At 39.1% G+C, this 19,211-nt stretch overlaps 1 protein-coding gene across 1 annotated transcript in view; it reads right to left on the bottom strand.

The window, feature by feature from the left end:
• The window catches only part of QRFPR (pyroglutamylated RFamide peptide receptor), a 60,304-nt gene extending 52,891 nt beyond the window's left edge, over positions 1–7,413 (bottom strand). Inside the window, exons 1-2 of the mRNA XM_001143462.8 lie at positions 7,377–7,413; positions 6,180–7,196 (exon numbers count right to left, since the gene is read on the bottom strand). Of these exons, the coding sequence (XP_001143462.1) occupies positions 6,180–6,519 (340 nt within the window). The 5' untranslated portion in view covers positions 6,520–7,196; positions 7,377–7,413. The remainder of the gene's footprint in view (positions 1–6,179; positions 7,197–7,376) is intronic.
• Between the last annotated feature and the right edge of the window lie 11,798 nt (positions 7,414–19,211).

A 19,211-nucleotide genomic window follows, 5' to 3' on the forward strand; every position in this document is an offset into this window, starting at 1 on the left:
CTTATATTCCAATCTTTTCACCATTTTTGACTCCTTTCCAATTTCATCTTGAAAGACTCTAAAAACGTTAAGGGCTTTAGTAAAGATGCAATAGGTTGCAGAAAATGGAAGAATTGCCTCTGAGCTCCTTGTTGGACTCCAGTTAATATAATCTACTTTTGCATTTTCTAAGCATTCTGACTGCCATTGCTATTTTTTTTAAATATATAATAGCTATATTGAGCTGGTACATGGGGTAGGCACTATACTTTTTAAAAAAGTGTTTACATCTATTATTTCTTTTAATCTTCATATCAGCCTGAGTCCTGGAGCTGTCAGCATTTACACTACATCAATTATTTTAAATCTTGGCTGCAAATTATAACTTTTCTAACTTGGGGAACTCCTGGTGCTGTCAGCATTTACACTACACCAGTGACTTTCAACTTTGGCTGCAAATTATAACTTTTCAAACTTTGGGAACTTTTGAAAACTCCATACCAATTATAATCAGACCAATTAAATCAGAATCTCCAGGGGTTGGAACAAGGCATCTGTGTTTTAAAAAACTCCCAGATGATTTACTACATGTTGCCAAGATTGAGCATTACCACTCTAAGAGGAATTCTCATATCAGCTGCTGAGAAAATTAATTTTCTGTGTTTTCTTACCCTAATACTCTTCAAAGGTAGTAAAAGTGCATGAATGTGTACTTCCCCCAACGATGCTGCCATTACTTAGAATATATTTCAAACTCCTTTTTTTTGGAATTGCTTTTAGTCAATTTGCCAGCCACTGCTAGAAAATTCTTTTCACTGCCCACAGCAGGATTTGGGGGAGTGCTGCAGAGCTGTGTGTGCACCTGAGGAGACCATCCTCCCCCTGGCTGTGCCTGAATCCACAGCAGGATGAAAGTGGATACAGAACCCAGCAGGATCCTAGCAAGGCCACTACTCCAGGCACACCCCAAACACTCCCCATTTCATCTTATTAATGCTTAGAGTCATAAAGCAGGCTAGCATTAGAACTGATTTTCTGTCTCCTTCTGGGAAGTGTTCAGAATTAACATTCCTATGCCTTAAGTTTTCATTTACCTCAGCTACCACGAGTCTCATTCTCTCCCAGCCTATCCCTCAACTTTGGACTCAAACCCATCAGACTGTGAACATCCCCTAATCTGATTCAAGCTCCCTACTCCTCAATACTTGCATTGTGTGCTCTGGAACCCTGACATCTACAAAATGCCCTGCATTCTCCATTACTTCTTTGAATGCTTCCTCCCCCTTCTTAGTCTAATGGAAACTTGGCTTTTCCACAGAAACACAGCTTTCTCAATACCTGCAATATCCCAGTGCACACAGGAAATACCCAAGAAATGCTGAATACAGGAATGACTCATAGTGCCATTAATAATACTTTAGACTTTGGGCAGAGGAACAAGATACCATGAGAGAATGAGAGATGCTGGTAATATATTCATGTGTAAGTGCCAAGTCTTCAGATCAGGTGAAAGACCATGGCTTATGATATTGATTAGATACTATTTCAGAATCATCAGCAAAGAAGTGAGAGTCATGACTATAGCCTCTATGCAGAAATTGATGATGAAAGAAAAGAGATTGCATGCTAAGCTTCAGTGGACACTTACTCGCAAAATAAGAGAAAGATTGAGAACTCTCAAAAGGCAGAAAATACAGAGATAGAGACATAAAGGAAACAAAGAGGCAAAAAAAGACGAGTTCATGGAAACTTAGAGAAGAGAGTGGTGTTCTGCAGCACTGGTCACAAGCAAAATCAGTTCTGTATTTAGCTGGAAGAAACAGAACATGTTCAGTGAGTGAATTTGGAGGAGCATTTGGACATTGTGAAGAAAAAGATAAAAAGGAGGAAAAAACAAAACAAAATGAGGAGGAACAGGCTGCAGATAAGGACAGGTAAATTTGGTGGCCCTAAGGAGGCAATGGGCAAATCCACTTCTGCAGTCTAGCCCAGTAAATCAGAGAAGAGAACAGAGACAAAACTTTCCTAAAGGAAAGGGCCATGGCAGAGCAACTCCACCCTCATATGAGTAATAAAAAACTCATAAACATGTGCCATTTATAATATTTGGGTGCAGAGAATCGCCACTTCTGCTAGCTCCATGTTGGAAGGAATCCTGGGAAGTAGAGAGTGAGTCAACTGGTAGATCAAAGGTAAGCCGATAAGGGAATGATGGTAAGGTGGATGAAAGGAACTGAATGTCAGCTTGCCTCCATGCTGGGCACACTTAGATGCTGTGGATCAGCTGTATCTCTTTCCAACTTTAGTGTAATTCATGTAAAAACATGTTTGTGGCTACACTTTGCCTCACCTATTATTCATGGTCCCAGCAGTGTACAAAAGAAAACTCAACGTCTTTGCCCAGTGGTGTGCTGGGAAAGCAACTGTTTGATTTCTGGGTTTGTTTTTTTTTTTCACTTTTTTAAAAAACAGGCCTAACTAGTAAGTGCTGATTTCCATGATGTGAATACTCCCACCACGACCCGTTTTAAGGTAAAACATGATGTCCCTGAAAGGGGACCTGAGTAGAGTTGTGCACACTGGGCTCTGTAAGGCAGTGTGGCTGGCTCCAAAGAGACAAGTGTAACTGGTTTGGGCTGGGGCTGGCGCAGGCCATTTTCAAAAGCCCTTCAGGAGATTCTCTGTGTAGCCAGGTCTAAGAGCCATTACCTACTTCAAGTAGTACTTAACAAACTTTTTTTTTTTCCTTATAAAGACCTGAGCTGACTTCTCTAGTGCTTATCAAACTTTAATGTGCACGTGAAACAATTGAGAACCTTGTTAAAAAGCAGGTTTTGACTCAATAGGTGCTGCTGGTCCCCAGCAAGAAAGAGGAATGGACTGAAAGAAGAATAAAACAGTCATTCACAGTCTTACCATTGTCAGAAATATTTGAGAGACAGGCAACGTAGAGATGTCACAAACTGGAAGTCCATGAATTATTTCTGACCAAGCCATAGAGATGTTTTCTTTTACCTGATTGCATTTTACTTTTTGTATTGGACTTAGAAGTCAGCATCATAAAAATCTGTATTCCCAGCTTTTCAGAAGGAGAGGTGGGGAAGCAAGAACAACAACAAAAGAAGATGTGACAATCCTGGGCACCACTCCAGCATGCTGCAATCCTGCCCCCTTTAGAGGAGACAGTCTTCCTTTTGTCGCCGTTGCTTCCTGGTGATCTTCATTGCTTTGTTTGTGTTTCCTACCTCACCCCTGAAGGAATTTGAGGGGTATTCATATTTTAGGTTTTTACATAACTATATATATATATATTTTTTTCCTCCCCAGTTGCACTACTTTTCTGTCTCATTTCCTGCCATTCCCCACATATAACCTGTGCATTCTTGCAATGCCTTGCATGGTATTCTTGGAACACACCATCTTCTTTCTTCCCTCCAACTTGGCACTGACCCCTATTCCTAGAACACACTCCATCCTCTGCTGGAAAGAGTCTAAATTATTCTCTGAATTATTCTTCCAGACCCAGCTTGAACATCACATCCTTCAGGAAGCCTTCCTGACTCTTCTGTGCTCGTAAAGCAAAGTGGATCCTTTTTCTATCAAATCCTGTTTTTGCTCATTTTGGGGCCATCTCCTATTCTCTGAGGTCCTGAAGGGCACAGATAGACTTTACTCACTTTTGTACTCTCAAGGTAGAATACTTTGCCAGATAGGAGATCCTCAATAGCTTTGTAAAATAATAAATTATGAATTAATTTTTGGCTCTTAGATTACATTCTCTTGAACTTTTCTTTTGTTAATTTATCAAGGAAATTTTGCAATGATTATCCTGTCCTATAAAGCACAAGTTAATTCTATTTTCATATTGATCTCTAGCCCCTCTGCAGGCTCTCACCTCTCCCTCGCACTTCAATTTTGGTATTATTTACTCAATTTATAAGATCATTATTTATTCTATAAATCTGGTCCCAGATAAACATAGGCCACCTCCAATTAAACACCCCTTAATAGAATTAATACCTTATACTTTCATGGCATGACCAATATTTTTCAAAGCACTTTTACTAACACACTTTATTCTCACACTAACCCTATAAAATAAATGAGCAATATATTACTCTCCTTCAGTATTTAGAAGCTAAAGTGAAATGTTCTCCATGAAGTAAGAAGCAGGGAGAAAAGAAAACTTGAGAAAAACCTTGGCAGTGCCCAAATAAGCCCTGAGGATGGAAGATGCACCATATGGCCTTTCTTGGCCATGATTCCCCAACATGAACTGGAGCTGAAGATCTGGCTCACTGCACTTTTCTTTTTTTTTTTGAGACAGAGTGTTGCTCTGTCACCCAGGTTGGAGTGCAGTGGCATGATCTCAGCTCACTGCAACCTCTGCCTCCCGGGGTCAAGCAAGTCTCCTGCCTCAACCTCCTGAGCAGCTGGGACTATAGGCGCGTGCCACGACGCCCGGCTAATTTTTTGTTGTTGTTTGTATTTTTAGTAGAGACGGGGTTTCACCGTGTTAGCCAGAATGGTCTCGATCTCATGACCTCGTGATCCGCCCGCCTCGGCCTCCCAAAGTGTTGGGATTACAGGCGTGAGCCACCACGCCTGGCCAGACTCACTGCACTTTCAAACTTCTCTAATCCCTAATATTTTACTGAAAAATTGAGACCCAGACATACTAAATTAACATGTATTACAGCCAAAATAGTAATCCAGTTCTTTTGATCCCCACCATAAAATCCCACTTTGCATAATTATTTTCACCTTTACAAATGGAGCTATAATCATCCCCAGCACAAAGAAGCCTCATAAATCTGCTTTCACAAACATTTAGAAATGAAAACTCATGTGCTTTTCCCCAAAAACCAAGTTCCGTATGATGATCAAAAAATACCCCATTAATTTTATGGAGTTAGTTGCACTGAGCAACTTTAAAATGCCCAAATACAATTACTGCATCAGAGTGCATAAGAAAGTCTCTAATCCATAAATCAAGGTCTTACTTTCCACATTGTGTATTACTTTCAAGTCAATGCTCTGTACTCAATGTTTAATGCTTTTTTGAAAATATTTACATTATAGATTGATAAGAATCAAGGACTTTAACATTCTGACTGACTAACAGCAAACTCAGTTTAAGCTAATGGGAAAAAAAGCAATGCTCACGATCTCAAATTGGTAATGGTAGGATGAAACACCCTCCATGAGTTTAAGAGAATTAGTAATGGGATAGAAATAGCAGAGATTGAAGGCATAATGATCTATTTCTCTTACATTTCTAACCATTTTGATGTGGCCACAAGAATACACCCAACCGTGAAAAAGGGGAGGCCCATGGTGCACCTTAAGCACTGGTGAGAATACAACACACTACTGTTCCTGGGTTTACACCAGGGCATTCTCCAGCTGTGTTCTTGGAAAAGCTGGATCATCTCGAGAAATATGTCTTTTTTTCCACCCTCCACACACCGCTCCCAACTCAGTGACTCCACCTCTCCTCTGTCATTTTTTTCCCCCATTATACGGAAGGAGGAGAATGTTCTCTCTTCTTTTATAATAGGAGGGCATCAGTTTTCTGTGTTCCTTCTTCCTGCATGACACTTAATACAGTTTTTAAAAGGACTAGTTCAATATATTTTTTCTGCACATGAATTATATTTGTTTTATGCTCATAGGTACAAGAAGCTGTCTGCAAGCAACTGGGAAGTGAGGCTGGAGGGTGGGGGAATGAGGAAATGAGATTTTTAACTTTGGTTTGTTTAATTATTTGAAATATTTTTATCTCACTTTTAGTAAGAAAACTAGGGGAGAAAAACCTGGTAATGACAGGAAAGGGAGCTGAAATAAGTGGCGAGGGGTGCGACTTCCCGCCTCACTGCTCGGGACCTTTCCGAAGCTTTTCCCCAACCTATGTCTCTAAGCCACAAGGAGGAAGCACTGGAGGGGAATCAGAGGCGGCCAAAAGAACTTATGTCCAGGTGAACACAGGTGGCGAAGTTCTAAGAAAGAGCACCGGATTCATTTGACAGAGAAGTGTAAGGAAGAGACAGACGAGAGAGAGACAGACAGACGAGAGAGGATAGAGAGAGAGAGGAGAGAGAGAGAGAGAGAGAGAGAGAGAGAGAGAGAGAGAGAGAGAGATCCCCTGAAAGGCAGAGGGTTAAGAGAGAAGGAGCGAAGGAGCGGGGCGCGACTCTTACCCCCCAGCCAGTTGTCGGAAATGTTCTGGAGCATGGTGACGGGAATGCAGAAGAAGGTGATGAGCAGGTCACTGAGCGCCAAGGAGCAGATAAAGATGTTGGTGACGGTGCGCATGGCCTTGCTGCGGGTCACCACGTAGACCACCAGAGCATTGCCAAAGAGCGCCAGGGCGAAGATGAGCACGCCGGTGAGCACGAGGGCCAGCTTGGCGCGCCGCGGCAGCTCTGGGATGTAGACGAGCGGTCGCAGCTGGTACAGAGCGATGAACTGCTCCCGCGTCAGGTTGTGGTCCCGCAGCAGCCGAGAGAACTGCTCCGGGGTAATGTTAAGCGCCTGCATTGCTGTGCGCTCCCGGGACGCGGGGCCACCGCCCGCTACTGGCTGGCCATCCGCATCTGCGGGGCAGCGAGGGCTTCGGGGGGGACCAGCCGGAGGCCGCCTCCCTTCCTCTACTCTGGAGTCAGCCGCGCGGGAGGGCTCTAGGCTGCACCCCGGGAGGTTCGGGAAAGGAGAGCAGCTCAGGGATCAAACCCACGATAAAGAGGCGGGAAGCCAAAGCACTGGGAGACTCAATCTCAGTGACCAAAAAATGTTCGCGGTTCAAATAAAGTTCTTCCCTTGCTCTTCCCTAAGGCGAGGCGCCGCCACGGTCCGGGGTGCTGGAGCGCCACGCGAGGGTCCTGGCGCCTCTGGCTCTCCGCCTTCTGGCCATGCGATGCGGACGCCGGACCCGCTTGGGGAGCGGTGGAGGGTGGGGCTGAACTCGGTGACGCCTCCCTCACACCCAGCTTCAGTGGCGCCAACGCCGCTTCCCCGCACCCTCAGGGCGAGGGAAGACTTCCCTGGCTCACCAACTTGCTGCCGCCCAGCGCCTTTCTCAGGGCATGGCCCCAGTCAGGTAATGCTTGTATGTGAAACTGGGTATTGGGGGGTTCCACAGTTTCAAGTTTCTCCTCTTGCGAAATAATGGGAGCCACAACTACCCAAGGCAAATAGGGCTTATTTTAAATTATTTTCTGTATTGAAAAATAATTAAGATAGTTAAAATATAGAACTTGGGAAATTGCAAAGATAATACAGAAAGATCCTGTGTACCCACCCTTCACCCAGTTTCTTTCATTCATTACATCTTATTTAACTACGGAACAATACAAAACCAGGAATTTGACACAGGTACAGTGTTTGCATGTTTTTACCTCAAGTGTAGACTCCCGTAACCGTCAGGATACAAACTCTTCTATCACCACAAAAATCTCCCTGGTGCTTTTTATACTCCCACCCAGCCCCTCCCTCCACCATCTCTAACTCCTGGCAACCACTAATATGTTCTCTCTTAACTTTTGTCAGAACATTACGTAAGGGAAATCATACAATATGCTTCCTTTTGATATTGAATTTTCTTCGCTTAGCCTAATGCCCTTTAAATCCATCCAAGTTGTTGCATGTATTAATGGCTGTTTCTTTTTATTGCTGAGGCTGTATCACCGTTTATTTAACCATCCACCTCTTGTAGGACATTTTGGTTGATTACCATTTTGAGCTATTAAAAATAAAGCTGCTATAAAGAATCATGTACAGGTTTTTGTGTGAACATAGTTTTCCTTTCTATAGGAAATGCCAAAAGTTTTGATTATTGAATCTGTAATGTGTATATTTAATTTTTAAAGAGATTGACTACTTTTCAGAGTGGCTGTACAAGTCTCCATCTCTACCATCAATGCATGAGAAGTTACGTTTCTCCACATCCTTGCCAGCATTTGGTTTTGCCGCTTTTTTTTAAGCTATTCTAATAGATCTGTAGTGATATCTCTTTAGGGCCTTAATTTACATTTACCTAATGGCAAGTAATATTGAACATCTCATGTGCTTATTTGCCGTCCTTGAATCTTCTTTGGTGAAATGTCTTTCCATGTGTTTTGTCCGTTTCTAATTGCATGGTTTAGTTTATTTGCTGTTGAAAGTTCTTTTTATATTCTACATACAAGTCCTTTGTTAGTAAACGGTTTGCAAATATTTTCTTCCAGTCTGTAGCTTGTTATTTATCTTCTTAACAGGGACTTTCACAGAACAGCTTTTAGTTTTAGTGAAGTCATATTTATCAATATTTTCTTTTATAGATAGCTTTTAGTGTTCAGTCTAACAACTTCACCAAAGCCTATTTCTCAAAAACTTTCTCTTAGGTATTTTTCTAAAAGTGTTATAGTTTTACATTTTATGTTTTGGGCTCTCTATTCTGTTGAATTGATCTATGTGTCTATCCTCCATATTCTTGACTACTGTAGCTATATAATAAGTTTTGAAATCAAGTAGCGTGATTTCTCATACTTCATTCTTATTTTTCAAAATTATTGTAACTATTCTAGGACCTGTGCCTATTCATATACATTTTACAATCAACTTGTCTATGTCTACAAAAAACCTTGCTTGGATTTTGATAGAAATTGACATATTTACTAGGTTGAGTTTTTCAATCCATGAGCAGAATGTCTTTCCATAAATTTACATCTTTGATTTATTTCAAAGGCATTTTACAGTTTTCAGCATGTAAGTCCTGTGCATATTTTTAGATTTGCACCTAAGTATTTCATTTTGGGCGGACATTTGTACACGGTACTGTACTGAATTTCTAATTTTTTGTTCCATGTGTTCATTACTAGTACACAGAAATCCAATTTATTTCGTATGTTGATCTCGATTCCTCCAATGTTGATGAATTCACTTAATTTTATTAGGAGGTTGACATGTTTTGGCTCTGTGTCCCCACCGAAATCTCATCTTGTAGCTCCCATAATTCCCATGTGTTGTGGGAGGGACCAGTGGGAGATGATTGAATCATGGGGGTGGGTCTTTCCATGCTGTTCTCATGATAGTGAATGGGTCTCATGAGATCTGATGGTTTTAAAAACAGCAGTTTCTCTGCACAAGTTCTCTCTTTGCCTGCTGCCATCTATGTAAGATGTGACCTACTCCTCCTTGCCTTCCACCTTGATTGTGAGGTCTTCCCAGCCATGTGGGACTGTAAATCCAATAAACCTCTTTCTTTTGTAAATTGCCCAGTCTTGGGTATGTCTTTATCAGCAGTGTGAAAATGGACTAATACAGAGGGTTTTTTGGTAGATTTCTTGGAATTTTCTACATAGACAATCACATTATCTGAGAAGAAAGACAGTTTTATTTCTTCCTTTCTGATCTGTATGCTCTTTATTTCCTGTTTTAGCTGTTGTTTGTTTGGTTGTTGTTTTTGTTTTCTTTTGTTTTGTTTTGTTTTTATTTTTTGCCTAACTGCAATGGTTGGAGTACACAGTTTACTATGTTAAATGGCAATGGAGAATGGAGATCCTTGTCTTGTCCTCAATCTTATAAGGATGTATTCAGCCTTCTTTCACCATTAAGTATGATGTTAGTTGCAGATGTTCTTTATCAACTTGAGAAGGTTACTCTCTATTCTCAACTTGTTGAGAGTTCTATCAATGGTGTTAAATTTTGTTAAATGATTTTTCTGCATCAATTAGTACTATCAATGTGATTTTTTTCTTTAGCCTGCTAAAATGGTGAATTGCATTGATTGACTTTTGAATATTGAATCAGCTTTGAATATTTGAAATAAACCCCATCTTAGTCGTGGTGTGTAATTCTTTATATATATTGTTAAATTCTATTAGTTAGGATTTTAAAGAATTTTATGTATATCTTCATGAGGGCTATTGGTCTGTAACTTTTTTTCTTTTTGTATTTTTTATCCTGGTTTTGGCAGTCAGGTAATAAGAGCATCATAGAATGAATTGAGAAGCATTCTCTCCTTTTCTATTTTCTGGAAAAGACTGTGTAGAAATGGTATTAATCCTTCTTTAAATGTTTGGTAGTATTCTCTAATGAAGCCATGTGGGCGTGAAGAGTTCCTTTACAGGTGTTCCTAAATGATGGATTTAATTTTGTTAATAGTATAGTGATATTCAAATTATCTATTCCATATTGGGTGAATTTTTTTAAGAACTGATAAATTTCTTTTGAATTTATGTGTGTAGAGTTGTTAATAGTATTCTCTTAATATCCTTTGTATGGCTGAAGAGTATCCCCTGTCTCATTCCTGATTTTATAATTTTTGCCTTCTCTCTCTCTTTTGTCAATCTAGTTAGAGGTTTGGCTATTTTATTGCTAGTTACAAAGAAACAATTCTTAGCTAACAACTTCTCTATTATTTTCTCTATTGTTTTCTCTTGAATCTCATTGACATCTGCTCTTATCCTTAGTATTTTCTTCCTTCTACCTGCTTTCAGTTTATTTTGCTACTCTTTTTCTAGTTTCTTGAGGTGGAAACTTTAACTATTGACTTGGAACTTTTTCTCTTTCCTAATGTAAGCATTTAGTGCCATAAATTTCCCTCTCAGCACTGGCTTAACTGTGTCCCACATGTTTTATGTGTTATATTTACATTTTCATTCAGTTCAATGTACTCTTTAATTTCCTTTTAAATGTCTTTTTTGACCCATGGATTATTTAGAAATGTCTTATTTAGTTTCCAAGTGTTTGAACATTTTTCTGCTATTTTTCTGTTTCCTAGTTTGACTCCCTTTTGGTCAAAGAGCATCCTCTGTATAATTGCATTCTTTTAAATTTGTTGAGGTTTGTTTTATTGCTAAGGATATTATCTATTTTGGTATATGCTCCAAGGGCATTTGAAAAGGATGTGTTCATATTGTAACTGTTGAAGGAAACCTAAGGGAAGTTGTCCAATCATAACCCATTGTAGGAGCAATTGTTCACATCTATGAGTCCAATTCTCTGGACTAGGGGCTGAAAGTTTGGGTCATAGAAGATGGCTCTCGAATTACATAGGAACTACATAGATGGAAGACATGCCCTGCCTCTCCCTGGTCCATAGTGTTGGGATCAAAGAAGGTCAGCAGCATAGCTGCAGGCTGATTCCAGCCCCATGTGACCCAGAGAAGAAATCTCAGGGCTTTCTTAAGGCCAGAGCAGGTCTGGTATGACTATATTTAATTCCTTGTGCTTTATGTGGACATACATTATTGCAGACAGCAATAGTGCTCATCTTTCCCAGTTCTACTCAGCACTCTTCAAAACAAGTAAAGGAGTATAGGGGAACAGGGAAGTTTGAAAAGCAAAGATCTACTCTCATAGTGGCTCCCTAGGATATTTGAAAAGCCTATGAATCCAGATTATGAGAATTGTTCTTTGAAATAATGCATGATAGAAGTTAGAGTTTGATTGGAGCTAAGTGTACAAAAAAGTGACATTTGCCTCTAAAGTTTTAAACTCTTTTGGGTCTTCCTCCCTCTATTGATATTGTCCTAGTCTTTGTTTTCACGACTTCTCTACACCTCTTCAACCCTCATCTCTTCAACCTCCCAACCCACTTTATCTCAACCACTCACATCTCACTCACCCAATTCTCTACCTGGTGAATATACCCCTACTAAGGTAGCCCAAGGCTAACCTCACAAGACACTGCCAGTACTCCTGACCTTTCCTTCTCCCCCTAGAAACTCTTCATGACCATTTCCTGAAATACCTGCTTATTGTTTGAAAACTAGATAAGTACATGAATATTTATGCCTCTATTCAATAACGTTTTTGGATGTCTGCTGCATGCCAGGCACTGTGTTCATCATTAAGAGTAGTATGGTGAAGAAACAGACCCAGTCTTAAGGGGTAACTCCCACAAGGGCATGCAACACAGCTCAGCCTTTGGGGAGCTCATTATCAGTTCAGGGTCAACAAACTACAGCCTGGGCCAAACATGGTTCACTATCCGTTTTTGTATAGCTCATGGGCAAGGAATAGTTTTCACATTTTCAAATCATTTTTAAAAAGCATAAAGAGAATATATTTCATGGCACATAAAATTGTATGAAATTCAACTTTCAGTGCCTATAAAAATAAAAACATTTTGCTGGAACATATCATGCCCATTCATCTACATATCATCCTTGGCTGCTTTCACACTACTATGGCACAGTTGCATATTTGTGATAGAGACTGTATGGTTTTCAAAGCAGAAAATATTTACTCTGTGACCCTTTGCAGAAGCAGTTTGCCAGCCCCATCTTGTTAGAGGGGCAAGAGGGACAGAAATATTCATAGCTCAAAATAAGGTGACAAGTGCCACATCCAGAAGATGTTCTGGAAATTCAAGCAAAGGCAAATCCATACATGCTGTGTGGGGAATGTGGAGTGTAAATCAAGGCTAAAAGGAAGAATAAATTGAAAAAGAGAGAGGTCACTTATCTCACAGAATGAGTAGCCTCTCCAAAGGCACAGAAGTAGGAATGATTATGTTAGAGATAGGGATAAAGCGAGCCAGAAAAGCAGGATTGGCTTCTGATGCTTATTGGCAATTCTCATGACTAGAAAACAACAGTGACAGAGGGTCCATTTTCCAAAATAAACAAGCTAACAGGGTGAAGAAGAATCGCCAAAGAGCTTTCTACCCTCAAAGATAGGAACATGGAAGAAAGTATCTGGATAAATACAAAAGGAGAGGCAACTAGTAATTTTATGAGACTGTCTGTACTTTATCTTGTCAGTGAAATGTTGCAATAATCAAACCTTCCTTAGAAAAGATTACCAAATTGTCAGAGATGGGGAGTTCACTAGATGTTTGCTAAAGGTATAAGTAGTCTAAAGGCATAGCATGTGGTGTTTTCCTCACTTTCCTGAGAATTTTGTCTTTCAGAAGGAAAAAGTTTCTGGGAGACTTGGTTTTCTGTTCTTAATTCTGCCCAATGAGGAAAGAGTTGATACTAAGGTGGAAGTGACAGAAGCTTGAGAAGCTGCCAACTCTGAGGGAGATGAGGTAGAACATACTACATACTACATATTGTCAGATAGGGATTCTAAGCTTCAAGAAACAAAGTTAATGATATTTAGAAAAGATTGTATGATCTCTTGGCTATAGTTTCTAAAACGTAAGCTGAATAAAGAGGACTGAGGAGCTTTAAAATTTCTGACACCATAGTAGCAGAGTATCTCAATGAGAAATTTTAAAAAGCAGGAGTAGTAGCCACAGTATGCTACAAGTTTGCATGGAATCAATATTCTGAACTCTGCTACAGAGCAGGAATTTTATAAATTATATGAGGGATGTGTGTGTGTGTGTATACATGTATATATATATATGTTTATTTATGTATATGAACAGATACAAAAATATCTAAAAAGAGTAATTTCAGGAAGCCCAGAATAAATTGATTTTTTGTGAAAAGTGCTTTCAGCAAAAGAGAGAGAATGAGAGAGATTACGTAATTGTATATATTGGGTATTTTTATCCATGTTAATTACCATAATAAAAGACTGGAGGTAACTTATGTTTAAAAAATAATTGCACCTAAAGGTTGCACAAAAAACTGCTATAACTCGTAAGCAAATCTAGCAAAGTTACAGGATACAAAATCAACACACAAAAATAAGTTGCATTTCTATACACTGACAAGAACAACATGAAAAGGAAATTAAGAAAACAATTTCATTTGCAATAGTATCAGAAACAATAAAATACTTAGGAATATACTTTACCAAAGAGGAAAAAAGCTTGTACACTGGAAACTACAAAATGTTGCTGAAAGAAATTTAAAAATACACAAATAAATGGGAAGACATTCAGTGTTCATAGATTGGAAAACATAATGTTGTTAAGATGTCAAAAACCCAAAGTAATATACACATTTCATATAATCCCTATCAAAATCCCAATTATATTTTTTGCAGAAATAGAATAACCTATGCTAAAATTTGTATGGAATCTCAAGGGACCCTGAATGACCAAAACAATTTTTTTTTCTTTGCTTGGGTGAAAAGATATCCAAAACAATCTCGAAAAAGAATTAACATTGGAGATCTCACATTTCCCAGTTTTAAAACTTATAACGGATCTATAGTAATCAAACAGTATGGTGCTGCCATAAAGATAGACATATAGACCAATAGAATCAAATGGAGAGCCCAGAAATAAACTCTCACATACATGGCCAAATGATTTCTGGCAAGGGTACCAAGACCACTTAATGGGGAAAGGACAGTCTTTCAACAAATGGTACTGGGAAAACTGGGTATTAGTATGCAAAATAATGAATTTGAACATTTACCCTACACATACAAAAATTAACTCAAAATTAATCAAAGACATAAACATAAGAGCTAAAACTATAAGACTCGAAAGAAAACAGTGGAAAACCTTCATGACATTGGATATGACAATACTTTCTTGGATATGACACTAAAAGTACAGGCAGCAAAAGTAAAAATAGATAATCTGGATCACATCCAAATTTAAAACTTCTATGCCTCAAAGAACACAAGCAACAGAGTGAAAAGGAAATCTATGGAATGGAAAAAATTTTGCAAATCACATATCTAATAAGGTGTTAATATACAGAATATAAAAATAACTCCTACAATTTAACAACGGCAACAACAATCCCCTTAAAAGATAGGCAAAGGACTTGAATAGACATTTCTCCAAAAAATATATACAAGTGGGCAACAAGCATGCAAAAAGAGGCCATTATTCATTATTAAGGAAATGCAAATCAAAACCAGAATGAGATGTCACCTCATACCTGTTAAGATGGGTATTGTCAAAAAGACAAAAGATAGCAAGTGTTGGCAAGGGTGTGAAGAAAAGGGAACCACTGTACACTGCTGGTTGGAATGTAAATTGATAGCACCATTATAGAAAATAGTATGGTGGTTCCTCAATAAAATAGAAATAGAATTATCATACGATTCAGCAATTCTACTTCTGGGTACTCAGAGTAATTGAAAACAGCGTCTAGATGAGACATTTTTACACCCATGTTTATGGCTACATTATTCACAACAGGCAAAAGGTGGAAGCAACCCAAGTGTCTATTGACAGATAACGGATAAACAAAATGTGGTATACACATACCATGAAATAATATTCAGCCTTTAAAAGGAAGGAGAGTTTGACATATGCTATAATATGGATGAACCTTGAGGGCATTATGCTAAGTGAAATAAGCCAGTCACAGAAGGACAGATACTCTAAGTTCCACTTATATGAGGTATCTAGTGTGGTCAAAATCATAGGGAATGGTGGTTCCTAAAGCTTGGGAAGAGAGTGGAATGGAGAGTTGTTGTTTAAGGGGTATAAAGTTTTGATTTTGCAAGATGAGAAGGGTTTTGGAGATTGGCTGCACAACAATGTACAGTACTTAAATGGTTAAGATGGTAAATGTACAGTATACCCTGTTTATCTTATGTGCATTTTACCACAATTTTTAAAAGGAAAAATGCAAAAATAATATCTTTTAAACAATGCTTGGTCTGCATTGTTTCATTTAATTTTCATAACAATCATATGAGTTAGGTGCTTTTATTAGCCTCTTTGTATAGATGAAAAAGTGAGGCATAGATAATATAATGAAACTTGCTCAAGGTCACACAGCTAAAAACTGGTAGTTTGTTTCTCAGAATTCCAGGCAGTCATACTCTCAAGCCTATACTGTCTTTACTACCAATGAGGAAAGTATAAACCATGAGGACAGAACAAAAAGGAGAGGGAGAAGGAGACATGAGGTTGGTAATGATAAAAGCTAGGCAGATAATTATATCAGCAAACCTAGATTATGGGACAATAAACTAATGGATTAGAAGACTTAGCTGTCAGCTTCTGACAGCTATGGAGTCAGGGCCAAAAGAAAAGTATAAGGGAGAGTTGAAATCCTCATAACCTAAAAAAGGAAGGAAGCATACTGTCAAAAGAGAACAACTTTCTTCAGATTTTGACCTCTGAGAAAAATTTACCACAATAGTCTTCATATAAGAAACACTGAAATACATATTGGATGGTGTCTTTAATAACCATGGGCTTTCTGTAAACTTGATGACAAGCAAAGTATAATTGCTAATAGCCATTCCTAATAGCAAACTTGATGCAAGTTGAAGGCATAATTCAAGTCATAGTTTATAAAGTGATTTCTACAGAGAGTCAGAATAAGATAATGCAGGTACAGTATCTTGCTTTCTAGTGATCTGACCTGATCAGAGGAAACTTAGCAAATGATAACCCTTCATATTTCATAAACTACTAGCCATACTTTGGACAGGAGCCATATGGCAAATGGCTCTAAATTGAGATAAATGGGGTAATCACTATTGTTGATTAAAAAGAGATCCATGTGCTCTGTACATGACGTGTCTGCCAGTGAGTGAATTCATTATGAAAGCTGAGGGGCTCAGCTGTGTTGTTTCACTGTTCAAGTGAATCCCTACAATTCCGCATGGAGATCAGCAACAGACTGTGTAAGTAAAGCATGAAGAGAATTTAACCAACGTGTCTGAATAATCATCACCAAAAATCTTTTGGAAATCAGATGTCCAAGAAAAACAGTGAAGACTAGACATGGGTAAACTCTCAATTTCCTCAAGAAGGAAAGTGGTGATTTTAAACAGTGAATTTGAGGCCAGCTCTAGTGGACTTCTAGAATGACTTAATAAAGGAAGGGAGATTATCAAGACAAGTTTTTTGTAAGAGTTTTGCCAAAGTAGCTACATTTTTTTAAGTACGGTTGGACTAACAGAACTAGGTATACCTGTTGTTGATGAAAATTCGCTATTATGACTTCTTTTGCCAAAAACAAAAGGCAATCTTAAGTTTAAAAGAATGTTATGATTTTAACACTCAAAACTCCTAGGTAGTGTTTTCATTTTCATTAAAATTCTTATTTTTGCGCCCTCCCTATTCTCTACTGGGGAATAACTTTATTTCACAGGCTTTAATATTTGTTCTTTCAAACACAAATATTATTTAAGGATTCAATCACTAATGAAGCACAAAACAGATAATGTAGCTGAATTTTAGAAAGGTCTTCTTAGAATCTGTATTAGTGTCTTTTCATGCTGTTGATAAAGACATACCTGAGACTGGGCAATTTACAAAAGAAAGAGGTTTATTGGACTTACAGTTCCACATAGCTGGGGAGGCCTCACAATCATGGCAGAAGGTGAAAGGCACATCTCACATGGCGGCAGACAAGAGAAGAGAGCTTGTGCAGGGAAACTGCCCTTTTTATAACCATCAGGTCTCATAAGACTTATTCACTATCATGAGAACAGCACAGGAAAGGCCTGCTCCCATAATTCAGTTACCTCCCACTGGGTTCCTCCCACAACACATGGGAATTCAAGATGAGATTTGGGTGGGGACACAGCCAACCATATCATAGTCCTTTTATGGGATTTTTGAATTTAAATTTTCACCTCCCTAATGGTTATCTGACTTGTCTACAAGCTACGTATTAATAAGGTTAAGATTTCATATGATATATTGCTGAGTGAATAAGATGATGATTCAATGTAATGTATTCAAGAATACATATGCATATTAAGTGAAGAGACAGTAAAGGATTAACATCAGTTTATTTCTAGATGGTATAAGTACAGATATTTTTTAGTTTCTTTGTTTTGGTTATAAGTGTTTTCTATTTTTCCTGTAATAAAGATATATATAAGTGGAGAAAATTTTGCAAGTTTTCAAAAGTAGCGGTGCCAAGAACGTCAAAATTTAAAATTTTTATAATTGGATACAGACATGCTTGGAATGTATTTGTTTTTAACTTTTAGCCAATTAGGTTTAGGGGACGGAAATCCTAGCTTCCATCCTCAGGGAAAAGTCATAAACACATTTTAGGATATCTATTTACTTATTCATCAAATACACATTGTTCCCAAGATATGCCACATGCTATGTTGTATATTAAGAATAAAATGATAAATTAGATGCAACTTAATCTTGGGTGGCAGAGCCTTTTCAACTTCATATAAAAGACTGAGGCCTAATTTTCCTAAGTCAGAAGTTCTCAGGCTTGGGGACACATTAGAATCACCTGGGGAGCTCTTAACACCACCAATGCTGAGGCCCCACCTGCAGATATTTTGATTTAATTAAAAAGTGATCCAGGTGGCACTAATATGAAGCCACAGCCTGCAGAATGTTTCCTGAATGGGTATTGAACTTGACAGGTGAGTGCTGTGAGGAGGGGCGCACAGGGGTACAGGGAAGGATGGGCCTGGGCCGGAGGCTGTCACCGATCATGGAGATGGATGAGGGAAGTGGGGTGTGTAGGAAGGGATGATGCCCATTGATGATCTAAGGAATATTGTGTACCTGCTTACAGATTTGTCGTGTTTGAATATAATTTTTAAATGTTTTCACTAAAAAGAACCTGGCCCCTTTAATAAAGGAGCAGTGTGTGCCAGCCATCCTGAGACTGGTGGGGAAAACTGCTAGAAGCCTATGACATAGCTCAGCAATAAACAAACTCCCATGTGGATATAAATAATTTATCACAAACACCAGAACCAGTGGAAAAAAGGCTGCCAAGCCTCAGGCTCAAATGGCACTTGGGACGGGTCATGTTAGAAAAGAGCCATAACCAGAAATACACCAGAACCCCAGAATAGAGAAGGTCACAGGACAAGTCTCAACAGTAAGTAATGACATGAAAAACTCCCCGAGAGACTGGCAAATGGAATCAGAGCACCTGGCCATAGGCATAGGGCAAGACTAGGCACTGGGTGTCAAGGAGATCTGTGGTAGGTGGCCAGTCCAGGCTAGGGGCTGGAATTAGGGGCTTGGACAACAGACCCTAGCGGGGCTTAAGGGAATAGGAGAAGGCCATTAGGTCAGGGCCTGTTCAGAGGCATGTACGTGAAGGTGGGAGTGAAGAAAAAAACAGACACACAATTCTTAAAACTAAGATATAGAGTGTGGCCACAGAAATAAGTCAACAGTCTATTCAAGAGTAGGCTAAAAGTCAGACTGTGATCAATGAGTATGTATACACCCACTTTATACTGAGTGTCTCTTGTGGTTCAGGAGTGGTCCCTGGTCCCACACTTGGCTCCACTGGCACCAGCAGCAATTAAGTGGGTCCAGCTGCAGGACCTCAAAAGGGTTTCCTGTCAGGGAACCCAGCTGGTCATGACAAGGCAGAGTGGCGATAGATTCCAAGAAGTAGGGAGCAATCTGAGGTCGCCCTTCTCAG

The sequence above is a fragment of the Pan troglodytes genome, chromosome 3 (genome assembly GCF_028858775.2).
Source record: "Pan troglodytes isolate AG18354 chromosome 3, NHGRI_mPanTro3-v2.0_pri, whole genome shotgun sequence".
In the NCBI taxonomy this organism is placed as follows: Eukaryota; Metazoa; Chordata; class Mammalia; order Primates; family Hominidae; genus Pan; species Pan troglodytes.